Genomic DNA, 18,408 nt, shown 5'->3' with positions numbered 1-18,408 from the left:
CAAAAACTAAATCTGCTGCTGGATTCCATTAAAGTCCTAATAAATGATGATAAAGTGTGATACTAAAGGTTTGTGGTGCTAAAAATCTCAAAGTAAAGATATCAAGCTGAACATCTGGATGGAGGCTGATAAAAGTTGACCTGCCTTCATTTCTCTGGAGCGACTCCATGGATTTTAGGGATGCTGGTTAAAGACCTGCTCTTCTAGTCGTCTTCCTTCTAGTCGCTGTAAAAAGTCACTCCATCCTCGGCGACTTCAACACATCTTCATGTCAACTTGTTCTGCCTCTGATCTGGTGGAAACAACAGAAACTCTGGAAAACCTGTCAAGACTCGGATTTTTGAAAAACTGGTCGGGTGGGGGAAGGTGTGGTGGGCGGTGGGAGGTGGGGGGTAGAGGGGGGAGGCCGCCACCCACCTCCCCTCCCACTCTCTACCCTCACTCTGCCTTGGCTCCACCCATGTGGTCACTTGGAAACTACGATGTCAAAGGGACGACGAGTTTATTTCTTTTTATCTGATCTGTAGCTCAGTGAGTTAAGGGTTTGTCTATGGAGCTGCAGGTTGTTGGTTCAAGATCAGAGAATTCTTAAAATTTCTGAGAAACTTCAAAGACAGGAAGAAAAACCACCAGTGTTGGGTCTTGATCCTTCCACTTGGTAGTCACTCTTCTTACCCCCCCGAGCTACTTACTCAGATGCTAATTCTTCTTTTTTTGTGCATTTATTATTTATTTTTTGTCGTTTTCGATTTTTTTTTTAACTTGAGTCTCGACTCGACCGTTTTTCTCAGGAGGTTGGACTTCAGCCTTTGTGCTGGAGGGTTGAACCCTCAGTTCCAAGACTTTCCAAAGCCTCCACACCTCCCCAGTCCTCAGGACCTGAGCTTTCACACAGTCTGAGGGCTGAAATTTTCTAAGTTTCTCAGTACTTCTGTGTTAGTTTGAACTTTGTGGTGAACAGAAGCCTTAAAACTTGTGACCATGAGTCTTGATTTCACATTTAGACCATCCATCTGAGTTCTTCTCAGACCTTCACCTGTGGGTTCTTCAGAAATCCTGAACAAACTTTGATTCTCTTCACTGAACAGTAAAGTTTGTGGAGATCAGAAGGTAACATTAGTTTGATCGATGCCTTCAGCTACTAGTAGACTTTATGTGGAAAGCAGTTTTCTGAAATGAGCTCTGAGTAAATCTGTCCACAGTCAAACCAAGAACACAGAAAGAGGAAATGTTTGAAGAAACAACTTGATGTTTTCATTTCAGACTAGAAAACGCTTTAAGACCTTTCTCTGTTTTTGCTCTTTTTCATCGTTTTATCGTCTCTTCTGTTTAATTTGATCTTCTAAAGTCTAACTGGTGTCTTTTACAATGTTTTGTCTTTAGTTTGATTCTTCTTAAATGTTTAGTTTTGCTCTTTTCTCACATTTTATTCTCTTCTAATGTCTGATTTGATTTAAAATGTTTTGTCTTTTTAATATTTAATTGTTTTTTCAAATGTTTTATCGGCTTGTTTGAAAAATTTCCTTTTCTTTCCCAATGTTTAATTTTTAGATTAAATCTTTAAGGTTTTTCTTTTTAAATGTTTTATCACCTTTTAAGGTTTAATTTTCTTTTTAAATGCTTCATTGTATTTTCTGTTTAATTCCTGTTTAAAGTTTTAATGTTTTTAAGATTAAATTTTCCAATTAAACATTTAATCTTTTAATTAAATGTTTTATTTTTAAATGTTTAATATTCTCTTTTAGTTGTATTTTTAAATGTTTGATTATCTAAAATATTTCATCTTTAATATTTAGTGTTTTTGTTTAAAAACATTTACTTTCATAATTACATGTTTTGTATCTTCTGTTTAATTATCAATTAAATATTTTTTCTATTTAATATAATTTAATTGTATTTAATGTTTAATTTTCTTTTAAAAATTTTATTTTATTAAATGCTTTTTCCTTTGATTTAATTGCTTTTTTAATGTAATTTATTTCTTTTATCTTTTTTTCTGTCCAGATTTTAACCCCAACCTTAAAACTGAAACAAACCCTTAAATCACAATAAAAATACTTCTGTTGTCACAATCATGAGTTAGTCAGTTATTCAGTTTATCAGTTCAACTTTATTTGTTTAGAACCTTTCACACAGATGACAAAACTACACAAGCAAAGAAAAAAAACTGATTAAAACTCAAAAACATTTAAAAAAAAGATTAAACATGGTAATAAAATGTGTTCAGGGGATGGAGGGAGTTTATTGAAGTCTTCTTGGGCTCACACAGTCAATCATTTAAAACAGAAACTTGATATTCAGTCTCAGGAAACTGCAGAGCGACAGAAGAACCAACAATATCTCCTGTTTTCTCCTTTAATGAGTCGACTCTTCTGGTGCTTTCAGACCAAACAACTACAGACTCTTCACAACCTGCTCAAACTCTTGGTACAGGACCTCACCACACGGGTTCAACAAGGTTTCCTTCTTCTCATTTCTACTCTGAAGCTCACCTTCTCCTGCTCAAACTGCTGACAAATGTTTGTGCTGCTCTAAAGTCTGGTCTCCAGAACTTCCTAAAAACTCTCAAAGTCTCTTCTGCTGCAGGTTGCTTTGTAGAACTGTTCCAGAAAACCTCACTAAACCACATGGAGGGGCCTCAAGATAGTCGTCCAAATGAAAGCGTACAAAAACCAAACTAGCACAACCCAAACGCTAAAGTCTCCTGCAGCCTACCAGAGAAGCTCTTTAAACAGAGAATCAGGACAGGAACTCTTACCTTCTGGACAACCAACGTTGGTTCACAAACGACCAAAAACCTCTAAAGACTCACTACAGCCAAGATAAAGACACAACTCAGCTGCACCAAATCCACTAATCACTGCACACATTAGCACCATGTGCTAACTGTGGCTAAAGAACCACATTTACCATTGCCACATTTATCCAGTACAAAGCCCTGAAACACACCAAGAAACACATTAAAGAGGATTTTACTGCTGGATAGTGATGTTACAAGATGTGCCGAGGCTTCGAAGCCTGTGTCGAGTAATGGAGTGGGCGTTTCCACGAAGCGCGTATCGAGGCTTGCTTCATTTAGGGGAGGAGCCAAAAATTATGACATTCAAAGCCTCGTGAGCTGGTCGTACTGCTTGACTGGTTCAAGCGGCAGCGAAACGCAATGGATTCCCAGTTCACATTTGTTGGATTTTTGTCTGCTGTATCTTTGCCTGCAATCGGTTTGAGATTCTTTTTCTCCATAGAAGAAGACCAAAAAGAGAAGATTCTCCCCTTTCTGGGAATACTTTGACCTGATTTCACCTAATAAAGTGGCACATAACAATTGAAGTTTAATATGAGTATCTGTGACAACACTGCACAGCGCTTGTTCTAATTTTTTTTTTTTTTTTTTTTTTTTTTTTTTTTTAGTATTTCAAAAGTTGAAGTGTCGGTTTGTGTTCCAAGGAGCTGGAGGAACATTGTCCAAAAAACCACCTAAATCCCAGCATTGTGGAAAAAAATATGTATTTTTTTAATAAAAACAAATACAATGCTGTCCCTACTTTTGTTTTTCACTGGTACCACAAGCAGAGTCACAAAACAAAAAGTAGCACAAGCACATTTTATTTATGTCGCCCATATTACAATTAAAAGTATTTTAACATTTTACAGAAAACCAGAACCTGACCCCAATCAAACTACAAATATCAAATCTCTCCCCATTTTTTTTTGCATTTCCCCCCTCTATCTCTGCTATCAGGAAAGACAGACACTATATTAAGTATGTTACTTGTTTATTGGCATTATCATTTCAACACAATTCAAAGCTTCACATAGCAAAGCCAGTGTGTCATTATAGGTACTCTGCCTGTTTTACTATATTTGTCCACTTGATGGCGCAATAGAGCAAACGACGCACCATGAAGCTTCGAGTGATGGGTGAACCAATTGGATGGAAAGCCTCAATGCTTCATGAAGCTTCATCTCACCATCACTACTGCTGGAAGCTGCAAGCCAACACCTAAAGAACAAACTAAAGCAACGGAGACAAACCCGGTTCAGTGAAGAGAAGCAGAGGAAATGTTTGACTGCAGACATAAAGCAGGAAGACACTGAGCTGCTCAGGTGTTCCTGATGACACCAAGCAGCCACCTGGACAGCCAATAGGAACACAGCTTACTGGAAGTCCAGAGGGCTGGCTTAGTGAAGGACATTTAGTTTAAAGTTGAAGCAGAAAGTTAACAGAGAAAGTTGAAAACCACCTTCTGATCCCTGAAATCTCTGAGTTTTCACACAAAGAACACCTGAACATGTCAAACTGGTTCCATAGTAGAACCTTCACTGTAAAAACGTCATAGGATGGTGTGTTGCTCAGAAACATTACAACCGGCTGTCTGGGGTCACCGAGGAGCAAAAACAGGACAAACACTGGTTTCCAGGGGGATAAAAGAGTAAATTTACAACAACACAACATGTGAGCAGAAAAATCACAAAGTCTGTCTTTAGTTCAGCTGAAAATATTAGTTTTTGTCTTTTTTATTGACCAAACTTTTCAGGAAGTAGATGAAGAATAACTAAAGCTCTCATGTAGAAGTCCAACTTCTTTTGGATCCTTGTGGAGAGTTTAGTCTTAGTTTGTGAAGCTGTTGAGTTTTCAGAGTCACATGGATTGTTTTGACATTTAATAGTTTAGTGTCTGATTGTAATTCTGTTCAGTGAATGGATCATTTAAGTTATGAAGACATGTTTTGTTTTTGCTTCAGCTCTTTTTATTGTTTAGTTGCTGATGTGGTCAACTTGAAGCTGTTGAGAGCATTAAAATCCTCCAAGACAAATGTTACAAAGTGGTTGCTGGAGTTATTTCAGTTATGCAGATATTTATGGAAAATACTGAAATGTGTTGTGCTCATCCAGCCACAGAACTTTCATCCATATTTTACACGAAGAACCATTTTCAATACTGCCTTGTTGTGTTATCTCTATAATAAGATTGTAACAAAATTCTCTTAAAATCCACCAGAATGCAGGAAATAGGATCAATAATTTTACAAATTTTTCTGGGGAGGACCCAGAGACAAGCCCCCAGTAGAGGGCAGAACCACGCCCATGCATGATACTCTGTATCAATTTTGATCATCCTACATATATCCCTTCCTACTTGATCTGCTGACCTCTAACTCCACAACTGAGCAGGGGACCTTAGACTGATCTTCAGTGCCAAGTTTGATTATCCTGACTTCAGCACTTGCAGAGATATCTGACCGGACATACACACATACCCACATACATACTTACCTAGCCAGATACCGAAGCGAATGCAGTAACCCCGCTGACGTGTACGTCAGGCGTGGTTAATTATTGTGAGCTAAAGTCATGGCCACTGTGGGCTAGAACATTTACACAGTAAAGAATCTCTGAATAAATCTGAATCTGTCCAAAAAGTGGAAAAGCAATTTCTCAGTTTTTGTTAGCTGTTTTTGAAATTAAACGTTCACTCACATCCTGTGGGTCTCCTGGGGGCTAAGCCCCCCCGTCCTTAAAACCTAGAGACGCCCCTGGCCATTAGTTTGTGTCCTCATATTTATGACAAGAAATATATGTACATAAATTACTAAAAATGTCCAAAAGTAAATGGACATAAACCCTGTCCTTTTAGTGGTGTCTGTCCACATACTTTTGGCCACATATGGTTTATCTATACAGCTCATGTTTTATATACACATTTATGTGACCAAAAGTATGTGGACACCTACTAAGGGTAGTAGATGGTAAAATAAATGAATAAACTCCAGTCTGTGTAGTTGCTTGTAGTTCACATCTACATAGTTTTCTTCATGTGTGGCTGATGTATTCAGTTAGGGAGTTATGGACGCACCCTAATGACTGCAAAATAAACCACATCTGTGTCTCAGATATGATCAATATATCAATATATCAGCTGATTATTACATCTGAGATCTTGCTAGTTTAGTTAAAAATCTTGTTTTATCGTTGCAGATGGTTGATCACGTCTAAAATGTTGGATACTATTTAAAAATCATACTTTGTTTTGACAGTGAAATAAAAGTGATTTTTGCTTTAACATTCTCAAAAGTGCAGTTTACTGAGGAATATGAGCAAATTGTCTTTCTGTAATGAAAACAAAAGTTAAAAAATTAGAATAAATCAGATTTAGCTTCAAATGAAGATGTAGTTTCTTTGTGTAGTTAAAAATCTAGTTGAAGATCAACATTCAGATATTTTATCTTTGTCTGGAATTTATATATTTTATCTCTTTTCATTCGTGCTACAAACTATTACCTTTGATATATAAGCCTCTGAATCATGAAATAATGAAAACAGATTCTACCAAATTATCAGCACAGATATTTGAAACTCATAACACAACAAATATATAATGAGAAAGGAGATAAGATAAGCCTTCATTAATCCCATGGTGGGGACATTTAGAGTGTTACAGCAGCAGAGATAGAGCAAACATTAGGGAAATAAATTACAAAATAAAACATATCCAACATAAACCAACATATACTTATGTACTAAAGAGAGATAACATTCTTGCACAGCTGTATTGCACAGATTCTTACATAAATGGAAACACTGACACAAGTATTATTATTGCACAGGTTATTATCTATATTGCACAGATTTTTATGTAAAGTAGTAAAATATCTGGATATGTATAAAAAAAGAATATTGCACAGGGTATTTTAAAAGTCCAGATTGTTCATTATTCACACAATAGTGATAATAATAAATATTATATAATAATACTGAATCACTTAAAGTGTTGTTTTAACTGCAGTTTTGCAGCTCCAACTATACAAATACAAACAAAACTACAGCTCCCATGATGCACATGTCCTCAGTACGCAAATCAACGCCCGCCCTCCTTTCGGCCAATCAGAACGTGAGCAGCTGTGTGCGTCACGTTCTCTGACCTCGATTTTTCTCCGTATTTTTTTCTGAGCAGGACGGCGGCTGGCGGCGCCATATTGAAAGAAGAAAATTGTTCCGTAAAACGCTGAAAACGTGAAATTTAGCACCATGCTGTACCTGGAGGACTATCTCGAGAGTGAGTACGGGAACGTAGCTGACGGGCGGCGGTGCTTCCGGGGTGTATTGTGCGGTGAATGTGTGTTATTTGACGGCCCGTGTGTTCCCGGCCGTTAGCCTAGCCGGCTAGCAGGATAACCGCCTTTTCTTCTCCCCGCAGTGATCGAGCAGCTTCCCATGGATCTCCGCGACAGGTTTACGGAAATGAGGGAGATGGACCTGCAGGTTCAGAGTACGTACCATACCGGCACCTCACACCGGGGTTACCGCACCGGGGTCAGGCGCGGTTTAACCGGCGACCACACCGAATAGCAATGCCGGGTGTCCGTTCGCAGCGTAGCCGCGTCTGAATGTTATTTACATAAGATTCTCTAATTAATTAACATCGCTGTTAGCATAGCGGCTAACAGGATGGACTGATATAACGGGAGCAGCTCTTAGTTACAGTCCAGTGTCTAATAAGTTATCACATCATTAACTTAAATAGTACTTTTAGCTGTTTAAACTTTCATTTATAACCTTTTTATACAATTTTATCAGAGTGACAAAAACACAAGCGAGGCAAAAAGGAAAGAAAACGACAACAAAAAACGAGACCCAAAACGGAAAAAGCGAGAAACCAAATGACAAAAAATGAAACAAAAGACACAAAGCCAAACAAAAACGTTACAGAATGACAAAAAATGAGACAAATGACAAAAGTCAGACAAAAAACAAGACGAAATATTACAAAAATTAGACTCAAAACAACAATAAATGAGACAGACGACACAAAACAAAGCAAAAAAATTTGACATAAAGTTATAAAGCAGCAAGAAATTAGACAAATGACAAAAATGTACAAAACAACAAATAAAGAAAATGAATGAATGGACTTGCTCTTATATAGCGCTTTACTACTCATCAGAGTACTCAAAGCGCTTATACAACAATTGCTTCCGTTCAACCATACGCTCATACATTCTCACTCTGGGGCAGACTGACGGAAGCGTGGCTGCCAATCCGCGCCTACGGCCCCTCCGACCACCACCAACATTCACACACCAGTGAAGAGCACTGGAGGAAAGGTGGGTAAAGTGTCTTGCCCAAGGACACAACAGCACATGACTAGGCGAGAGCGGGAATCGAACCGCCAACCCTTCGACCATTGGATGACCTGCTCTACCACATGAGCCACAGCCGCCCCACAAAAAGAAAAAAGCACAGGATGACAAACAATAGGGTGAAAAACACAAGCGAGACAAGAAGGAAACCCAAAACGACAAAAACTAGAAATAAACGATAAAAAAAATTAGATGAACGATGCAAAACAAAACGGAAATTAGACAAAAAAATCAAGACACAATGACAAAAGCGAGATAAAACGATTGTTTTAACAGAAACCTGTTTAGCTCCTGATGTAAACACAACCATCATTAATAGGTTCACCTGCAAATACACGTCTAACCACTAATTTATCATCTGCATTAAAGTTCAGAAAATTAAATATACTATTTATTTGAAAACGTGTTAAAACGTGTGATTGACAAAAGTTCTTTTGTGATTGTTGTCACTGAAAGTCCTGAAAACTGAGATGTCCATGAAGCACAAGAGAGTTTGGATAGTTTTATTAATGAGAACACAGAAGAAAATGTTTTTATGAGCTTTTATTTTAATATTGGTAGTTTATTTTTTAAGCTGGTATTAATTCTTAGAGCTGCATTTGAGTGATTGAGTGTTTGTGTTTCACATAGAAACCAACGTTTGCACCTCAGTAACCATTTGATGACTGATTGATCGTCTTTAATGATTTCAGATGTGATGACTAGTTTTTAGGGCCATGAGATGTTTTGAAAAGGCTTATTTCTAACTGTGAAAGACTTTAATTTTGACACATCTTTGCAAAGAAAACAAATTAAACTGAGCGCTGTAGTTTTACGAATCTATGTGTTTATTGGGTAAAGTATAATCAGAACTAAGGGGATATTCAGAGATTTCTGTTAAATCAAAAAACACAGACTTATGTTTGCTGTGTGGAGACAGAACATCCTTATTTAAACCTGGTGTCGTCCTGCGAGCCAAAATGACCCGTTTTAAAGTTTGAAAATGTGGGAAAAAAAATATTTTCACAGTGAAACTTCTGATGTCCACATTTTCAACGCTTTCTGATGGTGAAAAAGAAATGTTTCTTTAAGAACATTCACCAAAAAAATCAACCAAAATCCAGCAGATTTCACTGGATTTTGGTTGATTTTTGTGAATGCTCTTAAAGAAAATATTAGAAGTTTTACTTATATGGAATCACTTTAGGTATTTGTAGGATTTATTTGGAAGATTTTTACTTATTTTGAAAATATTTACAAGAATTTTTCTTGCATAATTTTGGGGAATTTTTGAATAAAACTTTTAAGAGAATTTTTTATGGAATTATTGGAATTTTTTCCTGATAAATAATAAAAACTAATAATAAAAAATGAGCAAGAATAATATATTTTTGTATCTAAATAATAAAATTGAATAAAATACAGCAAATATAATGTTTAAATATAAATAATATATTTAAGATGAAGATGGATATAAGTAATAAAACTATTAATTAAAAATCGAGGTCTTATATGCTTTTATTTGAACATTTGTAGTTTACTTTTTAAGCTGGTAATAATTTAATTATTGTATTTTTCTAGCAGTGGGTTTTACAGGGTCAATTCCAAAAATGTGCAGATAAACTGTAATCCAAATATTATATAGACACCATTATAGGGACCAATTATGGGAAAAACATCCTAAGAAGTGCAGATTTTCTGCTGTAGCTGAGACATTCACAGAGACTGCTCTACCTAAACCTCAGATCAGATGTTATCAGAAATCTGATGGTAAATTCAGAATGTAAAAGTCTGAAGCAGGAGGTGAGAGCACAGAAACTAAAAGACGTTTTTATTCAGTTTTCACACGCTGCTGGACAAAGTCTAAACCCTTTTCCTGTGTTTTTGTTGAGCAGAACATGAAGTGACTTTTTTTATTCTTCCAGACGCCACAGATCAGCTGGAGCAGAAGGTGATGGAGTTCTTCGTCAATGCCAAGAAGAACAAACCGGAGTGGAGAGAAGAGCAGATGGAGGTCATTAAGAAGGTCAGTCGATGCTTCTGGTGAAGGAAAAACTGAGAGAAACGAGTCGAGTTAAAGTTAAAGCGACTGTTGTGTTTCAGGATTATTACAAAGCTCTGGAAGACGCAGATGAGAAAGTCCAGCTGGCCAATCAGATTTATGATCTGGTGAGTAAAAAACTATGTGTCCTGATAGATTAACGTGTTTTTATTATATTTAGAGATAAAATAAAAAAAAACCCTCTAAGATTAGTAGAAATATGTCCATGTCAGATTAAGTCAATTTTTATTTGGAAGAAAGTGTAGTTTAAACACGAGAAAGCAGATTTAATGTTGATGCCTCGGTGTTATTCAGTCTATCCGCCACTAGATGGCAGAGAAACACTTTAATACATTCAGAAAAACCACAGCAGAATAACTGATAAATAGACACAACTCCTAATGATTCCTGATGTTCACATTTAAGGTATTATCATTTTACTGAACATCATAAACAACCTGAAATTTATGAGGAAAGATAAGTTCAATTTCATCAACATTCATCCTCAGTTTATCATTTCCTCATTAAACTTCCAGATACAGAGTGTCTACAAAGGAACACAACATTTAGTCACCTGGAACTGAACCAGAGAGGATTTTACTTTAAGATCAAAACCACAAAAGTCAGACACAAAAAAGAGAAAAACACGAGGCAAGCGACAACAACAGGACAAAATATTACAAAAACAAGTCAAAAAATGAGACAAACAACACAAAAATAAATAAAGCAAAACACAAAGTGACACATAAGACAGCTGACACAAGTGAGACAAAAAGGTAAACGACAAAAACAAGGAACAAACGAAACGAAACAAGACAAAATATGACAAAACGAGAAACAGCCTAACAAAAAATAGCTGCAAAGCACAAGCCTTTCAGTTTTCAGTTAATGTCTTCTCTGTAATTTTTACTCTTTGAAGGCCCGATTGGACCCTCTGGAGGACCGGTTTTGGGCCACAGGCCACATGTTGGACACTGCTGGTTTAACACAGAGGCAGCTAGAGTGAGTGTTTCTGCAGCAACGATGTAAAACTCTGTGTTTACCTGTCCTCAGGTGGACCGACACCTGCGTAAACTGGACCAGGAACTGGCCAAGTTCAAGATGGAGCTGGAGGCCGACAACGCCGGAATCACCGAGATCCTGGAGAGACGTGAGTCACCGTCCAGAGCCCTGAAGTCCTCATAGTTTCATTTAAGCTTCAGTCTGTGGTTAACTTCTCGTCTCCTTCGTCCTGCTCAGGGTCTCTGGAGATGGACAGTCCGTCTCAGCCGGTCAACAACCACCACGTCCACTCACACACCACCACTGAGAGTAAGAGCAGAATTTATCAGAGTTACTTGTGGAAACTATTATGAGACACACTGCTGTTTGTAGACATTCTGATAATGCTTTTAGGAATGTGTTCTGCAACTGTTAATGTTATTCTTTGGACAGTTTAGGAATATGGATTTGTTTTTTTATTTATATTTTCACGTCTGACTTTTGTTTGTGTTTCCAGAGAGGAAGTACAGCGCTCCAACCCACCACACCACAGAACACGTTCCAGAGAAGAAGTTCAAGTCTGAAGCTCTGCTGTCCACGCTCACATCAGACGCCTCCAAGGAGAACACGCCAGGTAAACAGCACACCTGTACAGTCTGACCTATGAGCTAACGGCACACCTGTACAGTCTGACCTATGAGCTAACGGCACACCTGTACAGTCTGACCTATGAGCTAACGGCACACCTGTACAGTCTGACCTATGAGCTAACGGCACACCTGTACAGTCTGACCTATGAGCTAACGGCACACCTGTACAGTCTGACCTATGAGCTAACGGCACACCTGTACAGTCTGACCTATGAGCTAACGGCACACCTGTACAGTCTGACCTATGAGCTAACGGCACACCTGTACAGTCTGACCTATGAGCTAACGGCACACCTGTACAGGACCGTGATGGCAAGGAAGCAGAAAACGACAGAAGTCTGACAAAAATCAACAAAACCAGGACAAAATATTACAAAAATGAGATGCAAAGCAACAAAAAAAATGAGACAAAACAAAAAAGGGACAAAAAAAGTTACACAGCAAAAAAAATGTACAAATCACACAAGCGAGACAAAAAAAGTACACAAAACGACTAAAAAGACAAAAACTACACAAATGACAAAAACGAGACAAAAAATGATGAGCGAGAAACAAAATGACAAAAACACAAGACAACAAAATTCAACAAAACCAAAACTAGTCAGAAAATAATCCAAAAACTCCCCGAATTTCTAAAAATGTTCTAAACCTTCAAGAGGAAAATTCCAATAATTCCTTAAAAGTTTCTCTTGAAAGTTTATTTTAAAAAATCCCCAAAACTGACAAGAAAGTTCTAGTAAATATTTTCAAAAAATGAGTAAAAGTCTTTTAAAAAATCATAAAAATATCTGAAATTATTTATTTTCTCACAATTTGCAAAACCTCCTTAAAAGTTTTATTTAAAAAAGTCCCCCAAATTTGTTAAGGAAGTTCTTGTATATATTTTCAAGAAATGAATAAAAATCATCCAAAAGAAATCTTAAAAATATCTGAAGTGATTACATAGATATCAGTAAAACTTTAAAAAAAATACTGAATTTCGCTGCATTTTGGTTGATTTGTTTTTTTATGTGAATGTTCTTAAAAAACTTTTTTTTTCCACCAAAAATTGTTCAAAACTTTCCCAAAAATGTGGAAAGTTTCACAGTGAATTTATTTTTTCTCCACGTTGTCAAACTTTAAAAGGCCCGGTCGGTTTTAATCTGACTTGGTAGCAATAATAATCCAGTTTGCTCCCTGTGTGTCCCCTGCAGGCTGCCGTACCAACAGCACCTCCTCCTCCTCCACCAACAGCAACGTCTACAGCGTCAACTCCTCCCAGCCTCTGGCCTCCTACAACCTGAGCTCTCTACCTGCCGGTCCCGGAGCCGGAGCCGGAGCCATCACCATGGCAGCAGCCCAGGCCGTCCAGGCCACGGCACAGGTAAGGACGCTCTCACCTGGTGGAGCTTCTCTGCATTTATTTGTTTATTACGTTTGTAATGTAGAATGTGAGACTAAAAATACAAGTAGCAATAATGGAACTTTTATTTTGAAAATTAGAAGATCTTCCTGGGAAATATTCTGCAATAAATTTATATTATAAGTATTATTAAATATAAATGTTGTTTTATTCAATATTAATATATTATTTAATTTCTATACAATATTATTTATATTTTTATTCAACATTAATTTAGTGTTATATTTCTAAATAATATTAATTATATTTTATATTTCTATGCACTTTGTTATATTTCTGTACAATATTCATTTTGTTGTTTTTATTTAATATTGATTTATGTTATATTTCCATACAATGTTAATTTATTGTTGTATTTCTATACAATATTATTTTATAATTTTAAATATTTTTATTCAATATAATTTTGTCTTATTTCTATATAATTTGAACATTGTTATATTTTTAAGTAATAATTAAATGTTATATTTCTATGTAATAATGTTGTGTTATATTATTAATTTGGAGATTTATTTCTCCACAATTTAAATTTGTTATTGGTATTATTTTGTGTTGTTTTTATAAAATAATAATTTTATTATATTTTCATACAATATTAATTTATTTTATGTCTATACAAAAATGTTTAAGCATTTTTTCAATATTAATTTTGTTTTAAATTATATGTATATAATATTAATTTTGAGATATATGTATATAAATCTATATAATATACATTTTTGTTGTATTTTTATTCAATATTTTGTATTATGCCTGTATGCTACTTTCGTTATATTTCTGTACTATTCAAATTTAGTGTTTTATTTCACTACAATATTTTTATAAAAATATTTCCATTAAGTTTTCATATCCATTTTTATATAATTTGCATTTTAAGATGTATTTGTCTACATTAGATATTTTTATTTGATATTAGTTTTGTTACATTTCTATAGAATATTAATTTTATCATAGTTTTATAGAATATTTTGTTAGATTTATGTACAGTTTAAACTTATTATTTTATTTAAATATATTTTGTAAAATATTTTTATTAAATATTTTTATTTCATATGAATTTTGTTACATTTCTACACAATTTAATTTCGTGTTTTCTGTCTTTACGGTTTTAGTTTAGTGTCATATTTCTATATGATGTTATTATAGTGTCATATAACATAATGTTTGTTTGTCTACATTTTTTATTTTCCTTTATGGAACAAGGACAAGGCTTGTTGAGCTGAAGAGTCTCCTCGTTTTACCAGATCATCTGTGACGTTCTAATGGTTCTGTCTGTGGTTCTAATGGTTCTATCTGTGGTTCTAATGGTTCTGTGTCCAGATGAAGGAGGGCCGGAGAACGTCCAGCCTCAAAGCGAGCTACGAGGCCTTCAAGAACAACGACTTCCAGCTGAGCCGAGAGTTTTCCCTGTCCAGAGACACCAGCGGATACTCGTCCTCCGCCCTGGCCTCCACCCTCACCCAGACCCTCACCCCCACCACCGCCTCCGACTCCAGGGGCCGCAAGTCCAAGTGAGTACCCAGAGCGTGTACTTTATGGTGGGTTCGTGTCGGTAGTACTACAGTAAGGCCGTCTCCACGTCTCCTCAGCAGATTTTCCACCAGCAGCCCTCACCTGCATGGAAACAAGCAGATCATCTCCTCTTCCTCTGTTTCCAGGAGCAGCATCAAGTCTTCCAACCATCAGTCCTCTTCATCATCATCCTCCTCCTCCCTGTCGTCCTGCTCGTCTTCATCGGCGTTGGCTCAGGAGCTCTCCCAGCAGGCATCCACCCTGCCCGAAGCTGAGGCTAACAGCCAGGTGGACTGGACCTACGACCCCAACGAGCCCCGATACTGCATCTGTAACCAGGTATGCACATAAATACTGCATCTGTAACCAGGTATGCACATAAATACTGCATCTGTAACCAGGTATGCACATAAATACTGCATCTGTAACCAGGTATGCACATAAATACTGCATCTGTAACCAGGTATGCACATAAATACTGCATCTGTAGCTAAATATACACATAAATACTGCATCTGTAGCTAAATATGCACATAAATACTGCATCTGTAGCTAAATATACACATAAATACTGCATCTGTAGCTAAATATGCACATAAATACTGTATCTGTAACCAGGTATGCACATAAATACTGCATCTGTAGCTAAATATGCACATAAATACTGTATCTGTAGCTAAATATACACATAAATACTGCATCTGTAGCTAAATATACACATAAATACTGTATCTGTAGCTAAATATGCACATAAATACTGTATCTGTAGCTAAATATGCACATAAATACTGTATCTGTAGCTAAATATACACATAAATACTGCATCTGTAGCTAAATATACACATAAATACTGCATCTGTAGCTAAATATACACATAAATACTGTATCTGTAGCTAAATATACACATAAATACTGTATCTGTAGCTAAATATACACATAAATACTGTATCTGTAGCTAAATATGCACATAAATACTGTATCTGTAGCTAAATATACACATAAATACTGCATCTGTAGCTAAATATGCACATAAATACTGTATCTGTAGCTAAATATGCACATAAATACTGTATCTGTAGCTAAATATGCACATAAATACTGTATCTGTAGCTAAATATACACATAAATACTGCATCTGTAGCTAATATGCACATAAATACTGCATCTGTAGCTAAATATGCACATAAATACTGCATCTGTAGCTAAATATGCACATAAATACTGTATCTGTAGCTAAATATGCACATAAATACTGTATCTGTAGCTAAATATGCACATAAATACTGTATCTGTAGCTAAATATGCACATAAATACTGTATCTGTAGCTAAATATACACATAAATACTGCATCTGTAGCTAAATATGCACATAAATACTGCATCTGTAGCTAAATATGCACATAAATACTGTATCTGTAGCTAAATATGCACATAAATACTGCATCTGTAGCTAAATATACACATAAATACTGTATCTGTAGCTAAATATACACATAAATACTGTATCTGTAGCTAAATATGCACATAAATACTGTCTGTAACCAGTTCCAGACTGTAACCAGGTGGTTTGACAGTAAACTGAAGTATTGTTTGTAGTATTGATCGTAGTATTGGTGGTACCTTGTCTTCCAGGTTTCTTATGGAGAGATGGTCGGATGCGACAACACAGACGTGAGTTTTTCTGTTTATTTAATATCTTCAGATTCAGTTTACAACTGTCCTTTAGTTTGAATTGATCCATTGGCTCCATCACGGATCCATTGGCTCCATCACTGATCCATTGGCTCTATCACTGATCCATTGTTCCTCCCTCAGTGTCCCATCGAGTGGTTCCACTACGGCTGTGTGGGGCTGACGGAGGCTCCCAAGGGGAAGTGGTACTGCCCTCAGTGTACGGCCGCCATGAAGAGGAGAGGAAGCCGCCACAAATAGACCGGCAGCCATGTTGGATCTGGGACAGGCAGCCATGTTGGATCTGGGACCGGCGACCATGTTGGATCTGGGACCGGCGACCATGTTGGATCTGGGACCGGCGGCCATGTTGGATCTGGGACCGGCGGCCATGTTGGATCTGAGGTCAAAGGTGGCTGCAGACAAACACACTGATGACAGAAACTGTGGAGTCTGGAGCCACAGCGGGGAAAATGCTTTAGGTTCTGAGAGGAAATCTGGAATGAAATGCTTCAATACTAAACATTTAAAAATTGAAACTTTTAAAACTACAACAATCTGGCAGGTTTTTCCTACCTTAACCCTGTAAGACCCAAATATAAAATAAGAATGAGCAAAAATAAAATATATCAAACTATATATATATTCAAAATAGTTGCTGTTGTGTTTCTGCAGCAGTGGGTTTTGTAGGGTCAAGTCTGACTTTTTTCACAATGAGCAGCTGATTAGTCGTTAAGGAACCAATAATCAACGTCAAACATTTCAAACTAATTTTAAAACAGCTCTGATCTGATTGGTTAATGAGTCACAGCCAGTCAGCTGATCGTAAACCAATCAGATCGAGCCGTTTTAAAATATTTTATTTTATCGCAAGCCAAGTTTTTCAAAGCAATAAAGATAATCTGACCGTTACATTTAGCATTTAGTTTCACTTAAATCTCAAAATTAATCCTGACTTTGTTTGATCAAAGTTGAATAAAGTTACAGAGAGAAAACCTGATAAATGATCTCATAGTTTGTCCTTATTTAGACGCTTTCACAAACTATGAGCTTCTTTAATGTGGAATATGTCAGGTTTTTTTTCTCAGAAATAGACTTTTTTGTCCTATTTTCTCCACAAACTCGACTATTTTGGTGCAGAAAATTCAGTTATATTTATTTGTTTGTCTCATCAGCGTCTCTCTTTCAAACCACAGAACACTAAAAATAAAACTTTCCACCGAGACGCCTTCATGACGTTTTCTAGTTAAACTGTCTGCTGTGGAGCATTTTGACCAAATATCAGCCGGAGATGAAACTTCAGACGTCAGACTTTGAGAGTTAGAAAGAAGCTGAACCTCCACGGTGGAGTTTTAACTTTCATCCTAAAATTCAGACTCAGAATTTAAAGTGCAACAAAAATCTTCTAAAAACCTAAAGTTTTGTCTTAAAATCTGGAAACTTCGACTTTATTTGTTTCCGGATTCCTCTCCGTCTGTAGCGTCGATGTTCAGATTTAACCTCAGAGCCAGAGTCATTTTCCCACAAGACCGTGCTCCTCTCAGCAAAAACTACAAACAGGACGAACTGTTGGACTACAACTATGGCGGCCGTGTCTTTTATATGAAACGTGACAGAAGCAGGCGAAGCTGAGAACCCTCTGACCTCCTGAAATGTTTTACAGAATGTACAGAGTCAGAACCAATCAGCTGCAGCCTGGGAGTGTGTGTTTGTGTGTGTGAGTGTTGTTTATTTGTGTGTTTGTGTCCACAGATGTTTAAAAAAAGTCCAATAAAATGATGAGGATGTTTTGGTAAATCTGCCGGTTTCACTCGTGTCTTTCTGTTGGTTCTGCTGAGAACCTGGAGGTTCCGTTCTCAGGCCTTTGCTGTTCTCTAGGTCTGTTTTTAGGTCACATTACGTGGCGACCACTTGTTTACTTCAAAGGACAGCTGGCTCTTCCATCCCACTGCATAAACAGAGAAGACTTCTGGGTGGAGAAAACCTTGAAACCTGTAAGTACTTCAGCAGAACTCACTATTTTGGGTGGAATAA

At 36.7% G+C, this 18,408-nt stretch overlaps 1 protein-coding gene across 2 annotated transcripts; it reads left to right on the top strand.

The window, feature by feature from the left end:
• Window positions 1-6,917: 6,917 nt before the first annotated feature.
• Window positions 6,918-18,171, top strand: ing3 (inhibitor of growth family, member 3). 2 transcript variants are annotated; one of them, XM_051952830.1, is made up of 12 exons: window positions 6,918-7,054; window positions 7,196-7,267; window positions 10,043-10,143; window positions 10,221-10,286; window positions 11,212-11,308; window positions 11,398-11,469; window positions 11,657-11,773; window positions 12,983-13,152; window positions 14,512-14,702; window positions 14,850-15,042; window positions 16,336-16,374; window positions 16,519-18,171. In XM_051952830.1, exons 1-12 carry the CDS (start codon window positions 7,027-7,029, stop codon window positions 16,633-16,635), a joined length of 1,263 nt encoding a protein of 420 aa, XP_051808790.1. In that variant the 5' UTR covers window positions 6,918-7,026; the 3' UTR covers window positions 16,636-18,171. The 2 variants fall into 2 exon arrangements, with proteins under 2 accessions (XP_051808790.1, XP_051808789.1); XM_051952829.1 differs by having other exon boundaries at window positions 14,784-15,042.
• Window positions 18,172-18,408: the final 237 nt, after the last annotated feature.

Source organism: Acanthochromis polyacanthus, chromosome 1 (assembly GCF_021347895.1).
Source record: "Acanthochromis polyacanthus isolate Apoly-LR-REF ecotype Palm Island chromosome 1, KAUST_Apoly_ChrSc, whole genome shotgun sequence".
Taxonomy (NCBI): Eukaryota; Metazoa; Chordata; class Actinopteri; family Pomacentridae; genus Acanthochromis; species Acanthochromis polyacanthus.
This window is presented reverse-complemented; position numbering and strand designations above follow the sequence as displayed.

What these genes read in the sequence shown, in the direction of transcription:
- ing3 (XM_051952829.1), top strand. Translation starts at nt 7,027, where the DNA reads ATGCTGTACCTGGAGGACTATCTCGAGA. An exon ending in TCCAGGGGCCGCAAGTCCAA is followed by an intron (nt 14,703 to 14,783) that starts GTGAGTACCCAG and finishes TCTCCTCAGCAG; the next exon opens with ATTTTCCACCAGCAGCCCTC. An exon ending in TCGGATGCGACAACACAGAC is followed by an intron (nt 16,375 to 16,518) that starts GTGAGTTTTTCT and finishes TTCCTCCCTCAG; the next exon opens with TGTCCCATCGAGTGGTTCCA.